At 38.4% G+C, this 16,465-nt stretch overlaps 1 protein-coding gene across 1 annotated transcript in view; it reads left to right on the forward strand.

Annotated features, from left to right (window-relative positions):
* Positions 1-16,465, forward strand: part of LOC132106546 (sodium/potassium-transporting ATPase subunit beta-1-interacting protein 2) — a 163,986-nt gene that overhangs the window by 118,624 nt on the left and 28,897 nt on the right. The window contains exon 4 of the mRNA XM_059512322.1: positions 2,169-2,369. Coding sequence (XP_059368305.1) covers positions 2,169-2,369 — 201 coding nt within the window. The remainder of the gene's footprint in view (positions 1-2,168; positions 2,370-16,465) is intronic.

Below are 16,465 nucleotides of genomic sequence, written 5' to 3' on the forward strand. Positions count from 1 at the left end.
GCTTATTCAGGCAGAGTTATTCAGGAGCCTTTCAGACGACCAGTGTCATTCTCATGCTGAGATAGACACTGCAGTCTGAGGTTGGGCAAGTCTTCAACAAAACGTCAGCTGTTAGTGTGAGTTTTGAAATGGATTAAAAGTGCTTTATCACATCACCCACACTGGCTGGGCAAACAGTGAAGCCATTTACGGAGGCGGGCGAGTGATTGATCCTCCTGCGGCCTTTAAGAAAACATAATGGGGACGGTGACTCGGGCCCCTCTGATGATTCACTCTGCTTCAGAAAACACTGGAGGCAAGTTTTCGACAAACACTAAAGAGCTGCTTTTTTCTTAGTATAGAAATTTGGTAGCAGTTTATTTTTTCCAATGTAATCACATTTTTTTTGTTCGTTTTTTTTTCTAAACTTTATATCTACTCTTTAAAGTTTGTGCAGAACATATTTAAGTAAAAAAAAAAAGTTTTTGTGTGTGGTATGTCAAATGATGATAAATAAATAAATAATGCATATATCATTAAAAAAAACATACACATATATATATATATATATATATATATATACAAATACATACACAAACATTACATGTTTATATTTCATTATGTATTATACATTGTTTTGATATACATTTATATAATGTTTTTGCATTTATTTGAAAATATTTACACTTAAGTAATCTGAAATATTTCAATTGTTTTCCATTTTAATATATAATTTATATAAGATATAGTTTACATCAGCCAGTTTTCAGTGTCACATGACACTTAAAAAAATATTTAGATTTTAAATTTTAAATTTTATATAAAAAAATATTATATATATTTTTTCCTTTTTATATGTACTGTATGTATGTATTTATGCATTTGTTATGATCACCAGTTGGATGAAAGTCTGTTTAGTGCAACATGATACTAAACTGTAGAGCAGAAATGTGCAAAAAAATTATTTTGTCAGTTTTTAATGGTGCATTAGCATATATGACTCAAAATCTACAAAGTTTGAACTGAAAGTCAGAAAAAAAATTTTTTTTTCTTTAAGCACTTCTTAAGACTATACTTCTAAGCTGTTGTTGTTGTTGTTGTTTTTCTTCAGGAGGAAAATGTCTCCTGAGGGGGTTCAGGTTCCTACATGAATAGTGTGCTCAGTGCCAAGCTTCAACACTTGTAGGACCTGAAATCTGCCTTTAAAATGCGCGATTGCTGCTCTTTAGAGGGATTTCTCTGAGCATTCGACGCGTGCATCACATTTATGCAGTCGTGCTTCTGTAGGTGTTAGAGTTAGAGCTCTGTTTCTTTCTTTCTTTCTGCTTTGTGTCTAGGCTTGGCGTGTGTTTCTTAAGACTGATGGATTTGTTTGAATATGTTCTCTATGTACTCAAAGCCCTGGTGAATAATCCTCCGCTTGTGTAACTGGCATTCACTCAAATGACCCAGGATATTGCAAACACTCCAGTCGCCAGCATGCAGATCATTAAGGCTGAAAAATGGCACACAAAAGTGAATTTGGGATTTGAGAAATGTGATTTCTTCCGCCATTTGATCGTGGAATTAATCTCATGCCACATTTATAAGTATGTGTTGGCTGGTTATTGCTCTCCGAGTCCCTTTGACGTCTCAAAAATTAACCACATAAGAACCACTTAAATAATTGCGCTTCAGATGTTAAAAAGCTTCAAACTGATTAATAATACAACAAAACACAAGCCCTTCAATGGCTGCTAGGGATGCTATTTCTTCTTAAATCGCAGGTGTAAACATTACACTGATTGTGAGCCAGAATATATGATTATTTTAATATAAACAAATTCCTAAAAGTTAGAATGCGAGGCAATAAATTCGTTGCTCTCTTAACCGTCAGTAAACGAGAGTGGACTGGATTTAGCTTGATTAAAATGTTCTGGAGTGCTTGTTATTTGACCCACATTGTTAAGTCAGCGTTCAGAGTATTACATCTCATAAGCTTGAATACATAATTGAAATCACTCGATTGCCAAGAAATGGACAAACTTAAAAAGTACCATTTTTAAAAGATGCTCTTTGACATCTGGTCTGAATATACTATACTTTTTTTTTGCAGTTTGAATTATAGATTATTCAGAAACTGTAAATTACTCTTGCATGTAGGTAATGTTTAATAAACATTTTTTCTGACTCATTCTTCTCTCCTGCAGGACACGGACCTGATTATGACCTTCAACATCTCCATGCATCGCTCCTGGTGGATGGAGAACAGCCCGGGGTGCAGGGTGACCCCCGTGACCCCTCCTCCCTCCTGGGCCCCAGAGGACCACCGCTACATCAGCATCGCCGGCTGCCTGCTGGAGTACCAGTATGTGGAGGTGGCCCACAGTTCCTTGCAGATTATCCTAGCTGTGAGTACAGTCTAATCCTTTACAGGCTTTTCTGTACTTTTGCTGTGCTTGCGATTGCAGCTCCTGGTATTAAATATATGAAGTCCTTTATTATGCATCTCTACTGATTGGTCCGTCGTGGAATTCTGCAGTGAAGTGCTGGGTGTACAATGACAGCTAACCTGTATAATTGACTGTTGCAGAGTATGAGAATCTCTGGTTTAGAGTCAAATTCGGTGCAGCGCATTTGTTTTTGTCTATTTAAAACCTAACCAGTTGATTACACCAACTCTGTAAATAACGGTTCAGGAAATACTTCTGAATAAGAGCGGCATTGAGAAATTTGGCTGGGCTCCAGCGCTGATATTGCATGAATGTGGTTGTTAATAGGAGCTCAGCATGATGCCTTCCTCTGAGTCTTTATTCTTTATCTCTTCCATTACCTGCGACACCTTGCTTCTACCCCCCTCAACAATCAGCATCTCTAATGCAATAGTGAAGTAAACCCCCTCCAAGAGTGCATACAGCAATTCTCTGATTACAAGCCTGTACAAGACTCTCCCTTGGCTTTCATTCTCATACACTGAAATCTAATTTATTGCTGTTTTTCCAACGCAACATGAAATCAGAATTTACCCTGTTTACTGCATGATTCACCAGGGCACGTTATTTTGTTTGTTTTCATAATCGAGCTGTAATATCTTTTGATATCTTACCAAAAGGTTTTTGTTTTCTGTTGATGAAACCAAGGCTGAAGGGGCAAGGAAAAATGATAACCAGTAATTTCAGAGCCTGTTTTTCACGATCCAGCCAAATCCCAGTGGATACAGTGAAGTCATACACATTAGTTTGAACCAAATATTATGTTTCACTTACATAGGTATCACATTACAGGTGTTAAATGGGTAGCTGACATGATATTTCAAGTAGTGACAGCAATGTCCTGCAGTATGACATGATACTTTCGTTTTCTAATTTTTTTTAGGTTTTTTATTTTAATTCAGAGACTTAGTATTTCTACATTAGCTAAAGTGTGGTCAACAATTGTAAAAATCTAGAGAAATGTTGACTGTTGACAGCACCTAAATTATATTAGTTTGTTAAAGTGAAAATCAGACTTTTTCCATGTTTAAGTGCTATAATAGGTCCCGGTGCATCTACCAAACCAGAAAATGTGAAAAAGGACAATCCAGTTACCTTGTTTTGGAGAGACTTTCTCTGGAATCTTGTGAAAAAATTAGCCTTTCAGACTTTGTTCCTCCCCGTGACGTAGGAAGAAGATCTAGGAAGGGGATATTAACACCCCTTAATCTGCACGTTTCCACCCACAGCGCCACCATTGCAAGTGACAAGTTTCACAAGTTTTCACAAGTGGTGTTCCAGTTCTAACACCAAAGCAAAAGTTTGAACAAAGCATGCTAACTCTCTTCTGTCTTTGGCTGCACTGATGAGCACAGAACACTATTTACAGTCCCAGCCTTTGAAGAGACGAGAGCAGTGTATTTATTGATTTATTTACTGTATATTATGCTGCTGCCACACAGATCGAATATAAACGTGATTTAGTTTCCAACATTTTTACCTTCACAGACATAACCAAAGGTTTTTGTAAATCATGCTTTTTTTGACAGTTTAAGTGAAGACATGAACGAGAACTTAGTTTAGTACTCACATGCCTTGTGACAGCCATTTTCTGTGCGCGTACTTCGAAAGTGTGCGCTCAGAAAACCGTATATAAGAAGGTTAAAGGAGCATTGCGTAGGTTCTGAAATTTCTAACCGTTACTGACACCAGTGGCCGTTAGAGGAACTGCAGCCAGTCTCATGCTCGTTCTTAGTGCGCACGATCTTTTTTTTTTTTTTTTACTTACGAGGAGTGTCCGTGGGTGTCTGAATTGTGCTGGAGGCTGGTCGCTTCTTTCCATCCGCAGTCCATTTGAAAACACTATTGCCGCTGCTTTCACAATTGAGCCTACAGGCTGATAGAGGCAACCGTGGTGGACAGTCGAGGTGTCATTCTTTTTTTACATCATGGTTGGCTCATACATGTACAAATGAAAACTCTAACTTAAAGATTTTCTTTAATTAAAAACCTCCACATAGCTCCTTTAAACTAATATGGCTTTAAAAATGAATAAAAGTGTCTGCTAAATCAGTGGTTCCCAAACTTTTCCATTCCACGACCCACCTAGACAAGTGTAATATATTTCACGACCCACCAAAATATTAAAAAAAAAAAAAAAACAACGAGTGAAATTACTTTAAACCTAATCTTACTTAAAATTTTTATGACAGAAATTAAGTATTTAAGAAAAATAACCATTTTATTTTAGAGTACAACTGAAAATTTCACTACAAATTTACAAGTTTTAATTTTTGTTTACTGGCGTTAAAATATGTAGTGTCCATAAAAACGTGAAGCAGGCTCACTCCAGTGAAGTGTGATCTGCGCTGCTGTGTTTTGTTGCATTCATGATCCTTCCGTGTGTGTCGGCGAGAACGGAGCACAATCCAACACTTTTTTAGAAAAGCATAAGAAGCAAAGCAGAACTATCTAAAACAGTTTGGAGATTAAAATAATTGTGAAATAGGTAAAAAAAGACCGATTGAACCTTTTAATGACATTGCTCTGAGACCTTCAAAACACGCAACGCACACGGACTTAATTGCAATTTGAAAATCACACTAAGGATATTGCAGTTCATTATTAATGTTGGTGGGCTATATCGTTGTGATGAGTGGGTTCCCAGTTCCCGCCTCCTTCTTCCTGTGATTGTGAAGATTTTAATGTTTTACACTGGTGCCGAAGCCAGGGAGGAAGGAGGGGCGCGCTGCCGAAGATCCTTCGCCGCTGGGGTGAATCCGCAGTGCCATCGAGCAGGGCGAAGGAGTCTGCCGCCGAGGGTGCTCGATGTGGTGGGCTGGAGTGAGTTGCCGGGGGGGGGGGGGGGGGGCGAACTCACTCCAGCCCACCGCCTCGATGACTCCTTCGTGGAAAGAGGTGGGAACCGGCGGACAATCAAACAAAGTTTTAATAACCAAATAAACACAAAACAGCGCGACAGCCCCTCTCGGATGACTGCCGTGCACAAATAAAAAACAAACACAAAATAAAACCCAGGCCTGGTCCTCTCTCGTCCTTCACTGTCATCGCTCCTCTTTTGTATCTTTCCGATCTCCTCCGTGGTTCTTGAGACCGGTGAGTGTTGCTCATTTCCCAATCACTCCACCGGCCTAGCTCTGTTCCCATGGCACTAGGCCCCGCCCCACTCGTCACATTCGTGCAGCCCTAGACTGAACTGTGTTAGTGTCTGTGTGTCATTGAAACGCAAAATTAGCTGCAGCCAAGTGACTTTGTGCGACCCACCTTGTTCCATTCCGTGACCCACGAGTGGGTCGCGACCCACAGTTTGAAAACCCCTGTGCTAAATGACTAAATGTAAAACACATGATTTCAGCACAATAGGCATGATAATCTTTTGTTTCTGCTTATACTCAAAATAGGCATTTTGAAAATTATATAATAAATGATCTGTGGGGTATTTTGAGCTGAAAACTGAAAACACATTCTGGGGATTCCTGAGACTTATATTACATAATGTAAAAAGTAGCATAATGGGTCACCTTTAATATCCAGTAATTGGTCACCTTTTTTCACACTTTTCAAGTACTTCAGCTTTTTGTCTCTTAGTTCACCATTTTTGCCTTTACTCATTCAATTGTAATGGTCCTGTGGTGTGACAAATTAGTTATTTTAAGTACAAATAGTCCATGTACTCTCTCAACTAATAGCAGCTATTTAAAGGTCATAGTAATTATTGAAATATATTATCCACATGAATTGTATTTATTTTTTTTGTAATGTACACAATTTAAATTCTAATAATAATATATGTATGACAATATATTACTACTACTACTACTACAAAGAATAAGCAAAATTGATTTTAAAATAGTTTTTCATGAAGTAAGGAATGACACACCACAGCAATTCCCAATTTCATGTCGAATGAAAATATAAATAAATAATAAATATATTTGCTGTTTGTCATCTATCCAAATGCACTGCACATTTTATATAAAGGCAACAGTTGTAAACATTGTTTGTACATAATACCTCAAGTAACATGATTACAGTGTGAGATAAGAGCATTCCATATATCTCTTTATCAGGAGTGATGTCAGGGAGTCAGTAACTTTAATGGTGACCACCGGTGTCTCATAAACAGCTGTAACAGAGCACAGGCAGGCATCGGCTCCATTCAACCTGGTATTTATAGACCTTCCTCTGTTAGGACTGATGTTCCTGTGGAGATATTATACAGTGAATAGCGGAGGAGAAAGGCAGCTGCGTGTCTGTGCCTACAGAGCGCCTGGTGGGAGCTTTTAGTGGCTTTGTGGTGCCCCCTCTCCAGAGAGGAGAGCAAGAACCGCTATTCCCTATTGATGGTCTGGTCTACTGCAGGAAACTATGTGCAGTTTGGGGACGGGGTTACACATTACACACCCACATACTGTGGATAGACATAAAAAATACATTTTTCGTTTTTTCTCTCCGTTTTCTTATAATTACAGAGCTTCTCGTCAGTTTGCTTGAGTATGAGAGAATCCCGAGGCTGCTGAGGTGTTTTATAATGACTTCACACATTCCATGTAATTAGGCGTGTGTTGATGAAACAGAACGTGGCGCTGTGGAAATGACAATATTGAAGCACACCTGCTTCCCGAGGGAGATTCACCTTCTGACTGTGAACCTGAGGGAATTTGTCTTCAGTTTTATTTTTATTTTTTCAGCTCATCTGAATCCTTTATTTAAGGGCATTGTTCTTTAAACCCAAAGGGAACATTCTATTTACTCTAAATGGAAATAAAAATGATATAACTAAGATATATGATGAAATAGTATGAGTGTAGTACTATGGAATGAATGTGTATGTCTTGGTCTTGGATATATGTATTAAAAATGTTTGAGTTCCTATTGATCGCTCAAGAAAGTCACCATTTGCTCTCTATTTAATTTTATTTGCAAACTGTCAGTGTACTGCATCAATATAAGATTATTATGAAAGATTATGGTAATTATAAAAAATATAGGCCTATATATTAAAGCTGCTATACAAATAATAATATTAATAATAATAACACTAGTATTTCTCTTATTATTGTTATTATTATTAAACACTTACCATATTTTTATAACAGTATTTAAGTTATTATTATTTTACAATTAGCTCAATTTATTTTACAATTGTTTTGGTTGAATCAAAGATTGTCACACCACAGGAATTCCCAAAAGTATTTAATATCTGTAACCAATTCATAACATGCACATTTAAATCAAGGCTACATTTGTGGACAATATTTGGATACTGATATTTTTAACTTGACATTTTTAAAAACAATGGAAATAAAAAATGATAGAAATGAGACCGTTGATGAAATTACAGAAGTATAGAGCTGTAGAATGAATGTGGATGTACTGAAAGAATTTAGAAAAATACATATTGAAAGCCAGAGTAAGTCAAAAATTTGTCCTCATTTTAATTTCATTGCTGTCTTGGAGATATTAAAGAGATCTCATTTGTGATTTTTCTTTCCTATGGGTCACACACTTTCATATACGGAATAAGAAATATCGTTAGGGGCTGTCAGATATTATGTAGGAAGCTGTTGAAGTCATTGCATGTTCAATAATGCTTAGTCTTCTAAACACTGAAGCTGTTACAGTAGACCAGTGTCAGGAGAACGCATGCTACCAGGATCAATATGACAATGATTGAATTAAGCTCTCTCTGAAGCATTGAAAGGGATGAGACATATGTCTATGTCAGCAGAAGTGAGTTGAGTTCCACCGCTGGCTGCTGAGACTGTTCCTACAGAGTGTAAAACTATAGCAAGACCAGAAGTTTATTGCTAGGATTTTGTTCATGGTGTCCCTGCGGAGAGTCACCGTTTAGGTCGTTCCTTGAACCCACCAAGCTGAGACAAGATAAGTTTATTGCTTCAAGTTTCTCAAACATCCAAGCTTATTGAAGTTTCCTTTTTATGGTTTTCAAGTTGGTTAAAATGTTGTGACATGGAATATGTTTGTTGAGCAGTGTGTGATATACAGATGGATATCAGTACGCATTAGTAGAGATTTATTCTATTTGTAGAATATATAAACTATTTGACAGTTAATCGGTTAAGCTCGTTTCCCTGTTTTTACATTTAGATTACTTTTGAGTCATAATAAAACAGTTAATTGTAATATTTAACCAGTCTTACTATAAATATACATTTTTCATGCTGTATGTTATGATGATGTGATGCCTGTATTCACTTGAAGTTGATTTTAGCTTATACTGTTTTATTTGAACAAAATTATAATATAATATATTATATTCTTATATAATATATATAAAATATACAACCCGAATTCCGGAAAAGTTGGGACGTTTTTTAAATTTTAATAAAATGAAAACTAAAGGAATTTCAAATCACATGAGCCAATATTTTATTCACAATAGAACATAGATAACGTAGCAAATGTTTAAACTGAGAAATTTTACACTTTTATCCACTTAATTAGCTCATTTAAAATTTAATGCCTGCTACAGGTCTCAAAAAAGTTGGCACGGGGGCAACAAATGGCTAAAAAAGCAAGCAGTTTTGAAAAGATTCAGCTGGGAGAACATCTAGTGATTAATTAAGTTAATTGATATCAGGTCTGTAACATGATTAGCTATAAAAGCTTTGTCTTAGAGAAGCAGAGTCTCTCAGAAGTAAAGATGGGCAGAGGCTCTCCAATCTGTGAAAGACTGCGTAAAAAAATTGTGTAAAACTTTAAAAACAATGTTCCTCAACGTCAAATTGCAAAGGCTTTGCAAATCTCATCATCTACAGTGCATAACATCATCAAAAGATTCAGAGAAACTGGAGAAATCTCTGTGCGTAAGGGACAAGGCCAGAGACCTTTATTGGATGCCCGTGATCTTCGGGCTCTCAGACGACACTGCATCACTCATCGGCATGATTGTGTCAATGACATTACTAAATGGGCCCAGGAATACTTTCAGAAACCACTGTCGGTAAACACAATCCTCCGTGCCATCAGCAGATGCCAACTAAAGCTCTATCATGCAAAAAGGAAGCCATATGTGAACATGGTCCAGAAGCACCGTCGTGTCCTGTGGGCCAAGGCTCATTTAAAATGGACTATTTCAAAGTGGAATAGTGTTTTATGTTCAGACGAGTCCAAATTTGACATTCTTGTTGGAAATCACAGACGCCGTGTCCTCCGGGCTAAAGAGGAGGGAGACCTTCCAGCATGTTATCAGCGTTCATTTCAAAAGCCAGCATCTCTGATGGTATGGGGGTGCATAAGTGCATACGGTATGGGCAGCTTGCATGTTTTGGAAGGCTCTGTGAATGCTGAAAGGTATATAAAGGTTTTAGAGCAACATGCTTCCCACCAAACAACTTCTATTTCAGGGAAGGCCTTGTTTATTTCAGCAGGACAATGCAAAACCACATACTGCAGCTATAACAACAGCATGGCTTCGTCGTAGAAGAGTCCGGGTGCTAACCTGGCCTGCCTGCAGTCCAGATCTTTCACCTATAGAGAACATTTGGCGCATCATTAAATGAAAAATACGTCAAAGACGACCACGAACTCTTCAGCAGCTGGAAATCTATATAAGGCAAGAATGGGACCAAATTCCAACAGCAAAACTCCAGCAACTCATAGCCTCAATGCCCAGACGTCTTCAAACTGTTTTGAAAAGAAAAGGAGATGCTACACCATGGTAAACATGCCCCGTCCCAACTATTTTGAGACCTGTAGCAGAAATCAAAATTGAAATGAGCTCATTTTGTGCATAAAATTGTAAACTTTCTCAGTTTAAACATTTGCTATGTTATCTATGTTCTATTGTGAATAAAATATTGGCTCATGTGATTTGAATGTCTTTTAGTTTTCATTTTATTAAAATTTAAAAAACGTCCCAACTTTTCCGGAATTCGGGTTGTATATAACTTTGTATTAACTATTTATCCTTCAGTGGCCGTAACAATAAAATTATTTCATACTTTATCATATTCATAATATACAATATAATATTCATATACACTACCATTCAAATGTTCAGCTTTTTTTTCTTAGTTTTTTCAAAGAAAAACTCTGTTTTGCTCAAAAGGCTTCATTTATTTGATCAACAGCAAAACAATAATATTGTGTCTTCTTTTTTTCTTTCTTTCTTTTTTTTTTTGTTTTAAAAAACTTTTTTGAATGCATTTTTTGAATTATCAATGTTGAAAACAGCTTCATGTTTTTCTGGAAAGCTCCATACATTATTTTTTAAATAAAAATCCTTTTGAATATTGTGAATAAATTTACTCTCACTTTTGATCATTTTAATGCACCCTTGATAAATTTAGTGCAACCGTCATATTATGCCTTGAATAAAAGTATTAATCATACAACTCACCTCAGACTTTTAAACCATAGTTTATATATTGATTTTAACATATTTAATAAAAATACATGTATATATATTTGGTTAGCGTCTGTATAATTATCCAAATAGTGTATATTCAGCCAATCATCCATTGCGTAATAGACACTTTCAGGGTGATACAAAACAACAGTTTTAGTGACGATGGCTGTATGTATCAGTATATTATCTATAACATAATTTAATTCAGCAAAATTCAAAAGCATTTGTCAAGAATGTCATAGCTCAAGTTCTTCCAGGGCTTTATCTGCAGTGTTGCAACAGCCTTTGTTTATGCAACCAGGTGACCTCAGATGCTCATTCATAATGTGTTTTCTCTGGAAAAGTCTTTGTTTGCAGCAACATCTCAGAGAAGAAATTCATAATTTGTCCTAGAAATACCGCGCCAGTGCTGTTTTGCCTCCTCAAATCGTGTTTCTTATGTTTCAGACCCTCCCCAGATACACAGTTGTGTCTGGATGCATAGACAACATTTTCAATCATCCCCTCAAGCTCCCAGATACATAATGATCGTCTTTGTTCCCCACACAGAAATCAGGGTGTTGAAAAATTGACTTGTTCATTATTTTCTCCTAAAGCGAATAAGTGCCTCTTTGATCGGTTAACTATGTAGACAACCGCTCTCTCGCTCCCTCTTCCCACTTCTCATTTTATCTAGCTGACAAGAGCACAATTGATCAGCAAATTTCACTTGTCTTCTCTTTCGCTAAAACACTGTCATTTGACAGAACACAAAGTGTCCAAGTAATAATTTCTTATCTCATATTTATTAATGAAAATAACCTGGAGGTTAATTCGATTCAGTAATATGGAGATGGATGTGGCTTGTTGAAAGGGCGTTGATGTGAACTACAGTAATGACAGCTCGATCTTCACACACAGAGATAATTATGTGGATTACAGAGGAGGCATCTGGGAGGGAGTGCTGTCATTTCTCTGCTAGCCAGCCACTTTGTGCTTTTTTTTCCGCGTGACACCTGCAGCGGGCTTCGAGACGCGCCTTCGGTCCCATTGTTTTCCCGCATCAGAGCAACAGTGCGGCACCTTCAGTTAATTAGGTTTCTCTCCCAGCCGAAATGGATGTGGAGCCTTCGACCATTCATTTACAAGCATCTCAGACATTAGTAAGGCTGCATGCATCATTACACAGTAAGGGAGCGTCAGTCTGAAAGTAATTAAGTAGAGTTGTATGATAATGAAAGGGCCGTGGTGTGAGCTAATATTGGAATCATACACCAATCACTTCATGATAATCCTTCTGTCTTTGCAGGGCCAATGCACTGAAATCTCAACAGTTTAGCATGGGAATTCTCAGCAAAAATATTCTCTAACCACTCGCTGTCCAACTTGACCAGGTGGTTTTTGCATTAGCATACGTATTTAAATGAAGTCATTAAGTCAGCTGTCATTGCAGACACCCCTCCTTCCTATGCAAATGAGGCTTATTATAGAATACACTTATTTACAAATCTCAGTGCTGTTTGCTTGGTGCAATTAACACTATTTTCTCTGGCTGCTGAAAGCAGGTGGTATGCAGAATTTTATTTAAATGATATCTGAGTTTATTTTCTCTAAATGAGCACGAATGATGCAAAAGACTAGGTTTATATCCCTTTCTGCATATTAAAGAGCAAACTTGCAGGCAATTATATAGACTATTGTGTAAAAGTTTGGGGTCAGCAAGATCTTTGAAAGGATTTTATACTTTCATTCAGTAAGGATGCATTAAATTGATCAAAAGTTACAGTAAAGACATTTAGAACGCACTGCCCCATCTGCCCCCTGGCTGTCTGAGGTTCTCCGTGAACATCGCTTTAAACTCAGGGCTGCAGAGAGGAAATGGCAGAAATCAAGAAACTCTACAGACCTCAGTGTGTATCAGTCTCTCCTCTATTCCTTCTCTGCAAATGTCTTCACGGCTAAAACATCCTACTACCACAACAAAATTAACAGCTGTTGTGACGCTCGGACACTCTTCAAGACTTTCTCTTCTCTTCTTAATCCGCCGCCACCACCTCCTCCATCGACTCTTACAGCGGACGACTTTGCAGTTTTCTTCACAAATAAGACGAGATCCATCAGCGGCCAATTCTCCGCACCGCAGACTGAGGACAACTTCACAATGACCGATGCACACTCTTTCTCCTCCTTCTCCCCACTCTCAGAGATGGACGTCTCTGAACTTCTCCTGTCCAATCATCCTACTACTTGTCCACTTGATCCGATCCCCACTCACCTCCTTCAAGCGATCTCTTCTTCAGTCATACCTTCGCTTACTCACGTTATCAACTCCTCTCTTCACTCTGGAACATTTCCCTCAGCATTCAAGCAGGCTCGGGTAAGCCCACTGCTCAAGAAACCATCTCTAAATCCAGCGCTTCTTGAAAACTACAGACCGGTATCCCTTCTTCCATTCATTGCAAAGACACTTGAGCGAGCGGTGTTCAACCAGTTTTCTATGTTCCTTGTACAGAACAACCTCCTGGACAGCAACCAATCTGGCTTCAAAAGTGGCCACTCAACTGAGACTGCTCTGCTCTCGGTTACTGAAGCCCTGCGACTAGCAAGAGCAGCTTCAAAATCCTCGGTACTCATCTTACTGGACCTTTCTGCTGCTTTTGACACTATTAATCACCAGATTCTCCTGTCCACCCTCAGAAAGATGGGCATCTCTGGAACTGCACTCCTGTGGGTTAAGTCCTACCTCTCTGACAGATCCTTCAGTGTGTCTTGGAGGGGTGATGTTTCAAAGTCACACCACCTTGCTACTGGGGTTCCTCAAGGCTCAGTACTTGGACCACTTCTCTTCTCAATCTACATGACATCATTAGGATCTGTCATTCAGAAGCACGGCTTTTCTTATCACTGCTACGCTGATGACACCCAACTCTACCTCTCATTCCAACCAGATGACCCGACGGTAGATGCTCGCATCTCAGCCTGTCTGAGTGACATCTCTAGCTGGATGAATGACCATCACCTTCAGCTTAACCTTACGAAGACAGAACTCCTGGTGATTCCAGTTAACCCATTGCTTCATCACAACTTCTCTATACAGCTGGGCTCATCAACCATTACTCCTTCGAGGACAGCTAGAAACCTAGGAGTTGTGATGGATCATCAGTTAAGCTTCACAAACCACATTGCTACAACTACCCGGTCCTGCAGGTTTGCCTTATACAACATTAGGAAGATTAGACCCTTCCTGTCAGAGCAAGCAACCCAACTTCTTGTCCAAGCTCTTGTTCTCTCCAGACTGGACTATTGTAATGCTCTCCTGGCGGGCCTTCCTGCATGTACTGTCAAGCCTCTGCAATTGATCCAGAATGCAGCAGCGAGGGTTGTCTTCAATGAGCCAAAAAAAGCTCACGTTACTCCGCTCCTCATCAGGTTACACTGGCTACCAGTAGCTGCTCGCATCAAATTCAAGGTACTGATGCTAGCCTACAAGACGACCACTGGCACGGCACCAACTTACCTAAACTCATTGGTTAAATCTTATGTGCCCTCCAGAAGTTTGCGCTCTGCAAGTGATCGACGCCTTGTGGTACCATCCCAAAGAAGTTCAAAATCACTCTCACGGACCTTTTCCTGGACTGTGCCCAGCTGGTGGAATGACCTCCCAATCTCAATTCGTACAGCTGAGTCTTTACTCATTTTCAAGAAACAGCTAAAGACTCATCTTTTTCGCCTGCACTTAACCAACTAACACTAGCACTTTTCCTTTTCTTTAAAAAAAAAAAAAAAAAAAAAAAAAAGAGACTTGTCATGGCACTTGAGACAACTGAGACTTGTCATGGCACTTGTATACTGTTGTTGTTCTCTTGTTGACCTGACTGCTTCTATTGTTCTCATTTGTAAGTCGCTTTGGATAAAAGCGTCTGCTAAATGATTAAATGTTAAATGTAAATGTAGAATGTAACAAAAGATTTCTTTCTATTTATTCAAGAAACCAAAAAAAATCTAAAAAATATTGAGCAGCTCAGCTTTGATTTCAACAATGATATCAATGAGAAATGTTTCTTGAGCACCAAATTAGCATATTATAATAATGTGACACTGAGGACTGCTGCTGAATGGCTAATGGCTGCTGAAAACAGGATTGTTTTTAATTTTTTTTATTGGAATGATATTTCACAGTATTATGGTTTTCACTGTATTTTTGATTAAATAGTCAATAATAAATTGATCTATAAACAATAAACATATCTACAGTCTTAAAGGAAAAAGAGACAAAAATAAAACATTTGTCATCATCGCACCCTCATGATATCCCAAACATGTATGAAAAGGGTTTTGTTAATACAGTGAAATTGTCACAGTGTCTGGGTTGTGTTCCCTGGGTTTCCACTAGGTGTCCTCCTTTCTCACTGTGTCTGTCTCCTTATCACTTCCTGTTCCCTTATTTGGTCACCTTCCTCCTGTTAGTAATTGATTGTTCCCCACCTGTCTCCTGTTCCCTCATTATCCTTCTGTGTATTTATACCCGGTCTGTCTGAGTCTGTGTTACGGAGTCCTTGTTTAATGTTGATGTTAATTCATGTCCGTCGCTTCTTGCCTTGCCTTGCCCTTACCTTGTCTTCGTGTCTTGTTTATGTTGTGTTTGGATATTCTGGTTTTGACCCTGCCTGGACTGTTTACCCCTTTGGATTACCCCTTAAATAAAGGACTTACCTGCAATTGGTTCCCTCTCCTGTGTTTCCTGTATCACCGAACGTGACAGAAATTGAATAGAGCCAATGTTGTTTTGAACCCCATTGACTTTCATGGACAAAACGGTTGAAAAATTATTCAGTATATTATTTTGTGCTCCACAGAAGCAAACAAATCATGCATATATGGAACGATAAGAAATTATTAAATAATTAAAATTTTTGTGTGAACTGTCCCTTTACTGTAAGCAGCATCCATAGTATAAAAACTGTATTTCATATACATTAAAATAAAATAGGTTGGAAATTCTGTTCCATGTCAACTTTAATATGCAGCTGTGTAGAGCAGGTGGGCATTATTAGTGGGTGGGCAGGTTAGGACCTGGTTAAGTTTGTTTATTGCTAAATTTTGGAAGATGTTTTTGCGGGCCCCTGACTAAATCCTTAGCTATTTGAGCAGATCAGATTTATATGGCAGCACTTTCCTCATCTGAAGATGCCACAGTGGATTTCAAACTTATTTCTGAATAACCCTTCTGCAGACACCAACTTTGGAGGTCCTTTAGAGGAGAGTGTGTACATTTCCTCGGGTGCTTGGGAAGAAACGGAGTACGCACTTACAGCGAGTGCATAGTGGGAAAGAGAGAGAGGAGAAGAGGGGAAAAGAGCACCGATGGAGGGATAACACTTCTCATCTGTGATTAATGCTCTCTCCCTCACCTCCTGCCCTTAGTACCCGTGAGGTCTGTTGTGTTGCTATCCACCATTGTCTGCAGTGCTGTAGACAAGAGGAAGAGGAGACGCTTTTGTCTCCACTCATGTCATATGCAGAAAATAGGACTCACCTGAAACAAAACTCTTTTGTATGGAAGCATATTTCTAACACAGAATAAAAAAAGAACTGTAATTGCAACTTTTTGGTCTCACTATTTAGAATTTTTTCTCGCAATTCTGAGAAAAAAAAAGAAGAA

This window comes from Carassius carassius, chromosome 27, assembly GCF_963082965.1.
Source record: "Carassius carassius chromosome 27, fCarCar2.1, whole genome shotgun sequence".
Lineage (NCBI taxonomy): Eukaryota > Metazoa > Chordata > Actinopteri > Cypriniformes > Cyprinidae > Carassius > Carassius carassius.